Source organism: Panicum virgatum, chromosome 1N, assembly GCF_016808335.1.
Source record: "Panicum virgatum strain AP13 chromosome 1N, P.virgatum_v5, whole genome shotgun sequence".
In the NCBI taxonomy this organism is placed as follows: domain Eukaryota; kingdom Viridiplantae; phylum Streptophyta; class Magnoliopsida; order Poales; family Poaceae; genus Panicum; species Panicum virgatum.
The window spans coordinates 56,731,667-56,736,757 of record NC_053145.1 but is presented as its reverse complement, the minus strand read 5'-3'; the positions used below and the strand labels follow the sequence as shown (position 1 = coordinate 56,736,757).

The following is a 5,091-nucleotide window of genomic DNA, read 5'->3' as shown; positions in this document are numbered from 1 at the left end:
TTGTCAAATAACAACGAATTGTTCTACAGTACCAAAATCCAAACTTTTTCATCAACTAAACACACTCTTATGTTTCGGGGACGAGGTTCTGTTCGGGCCACGCCAGACGTTAACCTCGCCGGACTGTTGTTCATCAGTGAGACCATGTTTAGTTTTCAAAAAATTTCAATATTTCCCGTCACATCAAATTTTTGGACACATACATGGAGCACTAAATGTAGTTTAAAAATAACTAATTATATAGTTTAGCTGTAAATGATGAGATGAATATTTTGAGTCTAATTAGTCTATAATTAGACCCTAATTATCAAATAAAAATGAAAATGCTACGGTAGCCGAACCCAAAAAATTTTGCGACCTAAACACACCCTGCAGTGAAGCATCAAACATCTGCCCCGTGTTTTCTCTTCAGTCTTCCTCCCCCAGCTGAAATGGCGGGAAGGAAAGCGGCCGGACTGCCGGACGTGCCGTGCAGGCGTACAGCTGCCCCCGCTCGGGGACGAGAAGGAAGCTGTTGGGGTGATGATGGCCGGCCTCGCCCTGGCGCTTCGCTCGCGTGAGTATCCACCTCGGTGCCGTGCCGACCCGACGCGGCAGATCATGATATTCGTCTCGGGGAACGGCGCGTCTGCCGGCGCGCTCCCGTCCCGTCGCGGATCCGCCCCAGGCCGGAGATGACGGGACGAGGACGGGGCGCCTACCGCGCCGCGGCCCCCCGCATCCGGACGACCCGAGCCTCGGACAGTTGGACTCTTGCACCTGCGTTCCCGATTGCCCAGCTTCACCGCGCACCTGCATTTCGCTTCCGCGGCGGATCTGGGCGGGGGGGCCGGCCATGCTTGAGTCGCAAGTTAGCGCTTGATCGTTGATGGACAGGCCGAGATCCCCGCTGGCGCCGCGGCAGCGAGCTCCTGTCCGCGTCTCGCGAAGAATTCGACGGGACGAGACCCGGTGGGCAAAGGAGGGGTGTTTAGTTAGTGAAAATTTTTGGTTTAAAAGTCATATTGATTATTTGACTAGATGTTGGGAGGATTTTTTGGCATTAATTAAAAAATTAATTTCAGAATTCGCTTGGAAACTGCGAGACGAATATTTTGAGGCATTTGACCGCATCATTAGCACATGTGGGTTACTGTAGTATTTATGGCTAATCACGCACTAATTAGGCTCAAAAGATTTGTCTCATCGTGTACATCCAAACTGTGCAATTAGTTTTGTTATTTAACTATATTTAATACTTCATGTATGTGTTCAAAGGAGAGGCAAAAAAATTTGGGAACTAAACGGCCCTTGATTACGGCACCGGTGCGAACAGTGGCCGCGTCCTTGAAAGGAATTTCCAACAGGGAAATGAGGCAGCGTTTAGTTCCCAAATTTGTTTGCACAGTTTCTGTCAAATCAAGTTTTCGAACACATGCATGGAGTATTAAATATAATTGAAAAAATAACTAATTACAAAGTTTAATTGATTCATACGAGATGAATCTAATGATGTTAATTAATTCATTATTGAATATTATTTGTCAAATAACAACGAAACGTACTACAGTACCCAAATCAAAACTTTTTCAGCAACTACACACCCCTTTAACCGGTATGGAGCGAGCGTGCGGTGCAGTAGGATAGCTAGAAGAGAGGAGAAAACCATGAGCCAGTAGACTGTAGACAGTGGTGACTGTTCATCGCAGCTCGCTGCTGCGTGACTTCAGGCCTGCGCCTGCTGAGCGGGCCGGAGGGAGACGCAGCGGCGGCCGGCGGGAGACAGGGCACGCAGGCGGCGCGCTAGTACTCGTGGAAGCAAGCAGAGCGGGCACAGGCGCAGCCGCGCAGAGGCTCTGTCGTTTAAAAAAAAAAAAAGAGTAGGCGAGGCTGCCTGCCATCTCGCGGTTTTGCCCCTTCTCCATTGCAACTTGTACGCTTTGATGATGCTCAACTCCGAAATGGTTGATCTGTCAGCCGAGCGTGCGCTTCTGCAATTTTTTTTCTTTTGAACACTGCGCATCTGTAATTACTACTCGCACTGCGTTGCCTGAATATCACCTGCCAACAGGCCGACGAAATCCCAATGGCCTTAGATGCATGAAGTTTTGGATGTAAAACACTAGTATTTTTGTTTGTATTTGGTAATTATTGTCTCGACATGGAGTAATTAGGTTCAAAAGATTCGATTCGTAAATTATAGACAAATTGTGTAATTAATTATTTTATTTAGTTACATTTAATATTTCATGCATTCGTTCAAATATTCGATGTTATAGAAATCTTATAAACTTTTGAAATTTTGAAGGCATCTAGCTAGTTGAGACTACGAGTATTGCATGGGGGTGTAAATGTGCACAACAAAAGACACATCAAATTGGAGAGCTTAAAATATCCAATTTGGTGTTTTACACAGTGGGGGTGCAAGCACACTGCAAAAGGTGAAGGGGAGCCATGAGGATATCACCCACTAGCATATGCACACATGAACATCCCGCCCAGATCGCAGGCTTTCGCGATCCCGTCTAACTTAATCATGGAATTAGCGGCACGCCACCACAAAAGGAGAAAAAGGAGATCGAACGCTCCTCTAATCCACCGCCTTATACAGTTAAATTAATAATTAACCATCCCCGGCCACATGGCCCCCACCCGCGATCGCTTTTCCGGCCATCTCCAGGATGGGGTGGTGTACCTTGGCGCTCACGCCCGCCCGGCCACGCTCGCCGACGACCTCCGGTGCCGGAACGCCTTGAGCGGGCTCGGGAAGTGCCACCCCCACCGCGACCGCGCCCGCCCCGCCGCCGCCGCGGTCCTGGCCTCCACGGCCGTCGCGGACACGGAGCTCGAGCGCGGCAGGCCCAGCCCCTCCTCCTCGTCCTCCCCCAGCCCCGCGTCCCCGTCCCGCGCCGCGGGCTTCCAGAACGGCGGCCACCCCCAGACGCGCGCCTTCCGCTTTCCGCCCCCTGAGGCGGGCCCCGCCCCGGAGGGGGGGCCCACGGCGGCGGCGAACGCGGCGGAGGAGCCCGCGGCCACGGACCGCGAGCGCGCGATCCGGTGCTCCCGCTCGATGAGGCTGTGCACGCGGCCCACCGCGTCGCCGGACGCCGAGGACGAGGAGGACGGGGAGGCGCCCGACGCGGCGCAGGGGCAGGGCCGCACGTGCGCGCAGTTGGGGCACAGGCGGAGGAGCCGGTCGCGGAGGCAGTACGGGCACACCCCGCCGCCGGATCTCGCGGCCGGGTGCTTCCGGCACCGCCACTCGTCGCCTCCTCCACCGCCGCCGCCGGCTGCCACGGCCACCGCTCCCTTCTCCGCCTTCATCTCGATTCGGTGGGGCTCTCCCTCTCCCTTCCCAGGCTTGTCGCTCCTTCCTCTTCTTCTCTGCTCACTTTGCTCTCTCTGCGCGCGTGTGAGGGGACGGGCGTTACGGGCTCGCGGCGTCGCTGTTGAAAAAGAACGAAGCGAACGGCACGGAGTCTACAGGCCTGGTTTGGTTCGGTCCCGTGTTACTTTGATCGCTAATTACAGTATCAAATAAAATTAATTTACAAAACCAACTTCAAAACTCCCGCGCTAGTGACCCTGAAGAATCTAATAAGATTTTTGACCGTGCGATTAGAAGATGGTTACTATAGCATTATTGTAGCAAATCATCGATTAATTATCGTCATTAAATTCGTCGCGAAAAATTACACTCATCTCTAAAAAAATATTACAAATAGATTTTATTTAATACTCCATATATATCAGATTTATTTTTTTCTAGAAAACATGCGCGTTAGGATTCTTGCAAAACCAAACAAGACCATAATAAGAGGCTAACGGCGTGTGGTTTCGTGGCGCGTGTAATAAGGGCATGGACTGCCAATGGCATAGCTGGCAGTGGTTGCCCTGGATCTTCTGCGGCTGAGCCGCAACTGCGTAAACCGTCCTGGAATTGTTCGAAATTTTGTTCACTCCAATCAGTTATTTTGTTAACTCATTTTACCTTCTTTCCTTGCGTACTTACATCCTCCCTCCCAATTTAAGAACACATCTTTGTGTTTCAAAATTTATTCCAAAATGACCTTTATGCATAGACCTAATCATTGTACAAGTAGTGTAGCAATAGCTAGAATCTTGGAACATGGCAGAGGTAGATAAAGGAATGCACAATTAGATCTTTTATTTCATTTCCTCTTTCAACGGATGAATCTGGTATATTAATAAAACGATGAGGCTCTCGATTATTGTCGTCTAATGATTAACCGATACACAGTTTCCCATATTTGTTTTGTGTATCAGACTTTGTACATTTAGAACGGCTGCTAAGTTGTTCCCTCCTATTCTAAACATGCAGTTATCATTTATAAGTTAGGACAGGCAGGATGCTCCCTCCGTATCGGTATTAGATGTCGTTCTGGCCGCCGACGCCCACAGCACAAGGCAAGTCGTTCTAGCCGATCGGTGGAAGGTTTGGACGGCAATGCCCCTGCGTAATTGCACCGCGCGAGAGCGCTTTGTTTCCCTCCCCCGTCGCACGCGTGGAGTTACTCCGCATTAACGCCGCACGCTCGCCTTCCTTCCTTCCTCGCCTCACCTTCCCTTCCTTCCTCGCCTCGCCCGTTGCCTCTGCACACCATGGACTCCGACTCACCGCTCGACGTGGGCTCCGACTCGCCGCGAGCCGCTCACCACACCAGTCACTGTAGCGGTCGCCACAGATGGACGCCGCGGAGGAGGTCGCGCCTGGCTCCGTGCAGATGGATGCTACGGAGGAGCTCGCGCCGGACTCCATGGACACGGCAAAGTCGTCGTCGCTCGTCCCGAACTCTTTCATGCCGAAGTCAGAGTTCGTCCCGGACTCATTGGCGACGGAGTTGCCGGAGCTCGCGGCGGACTCCATGGACGCGGCAAAGTCGTCGTCGCTCATCCCGGACTCCTTCACGCCGGAGTCAGAGCTCGTCCCGGACTCACTGCCGCTGGGCGCTTTTGTTTGCGCTCGCTGTCATCTCGTCCATGAGGACCGCCAAGCGTGGGATCGTGCACACTCGTGTTGGTGGCCATGTTCTCGCTGCGGTCTCGTGCACATGGAATACATGCTGCTCGCCATGTTTTACGGCTTCAAGT

General features: G+C 52.0%; 1 protein-coding gene across 1 annotated transcript; it reads right to left on the bottom strand.

Moving 5' to 3' along the window:
- Nucleotides 1-2,314: 2,314 nt before the first annotated feature.
- Nucleotides 2,315-3,439, bottom strand: LOC120656867. The gene has a single exon (XM_039935064.1). It carries the CDS (start codon nucleotides 3,301-3,303, stop codon nucleotides 2,683-2,685), a length of 621 nt encoding a protein of 206 aa, XP_039790998.1. The 5' UTR covers nucleotides 3,304-3,439; the 3' UTR covers nucleotides 2,315-2,682.
- Between the last annotated feature and the right edge of the window lie 1,652 nt (nucleotides 3,440-5,091).

Excerpts from the sequence above, each read along its gene's own strand:
- LOC120656867 (XM_039935064.1), bottom strand. The coding sequence starts at position 3,303 with ATGAAGGCGGAGAAGGGAGCGGTGGCCGTGGCAGCCGGCGGCGGCGGT.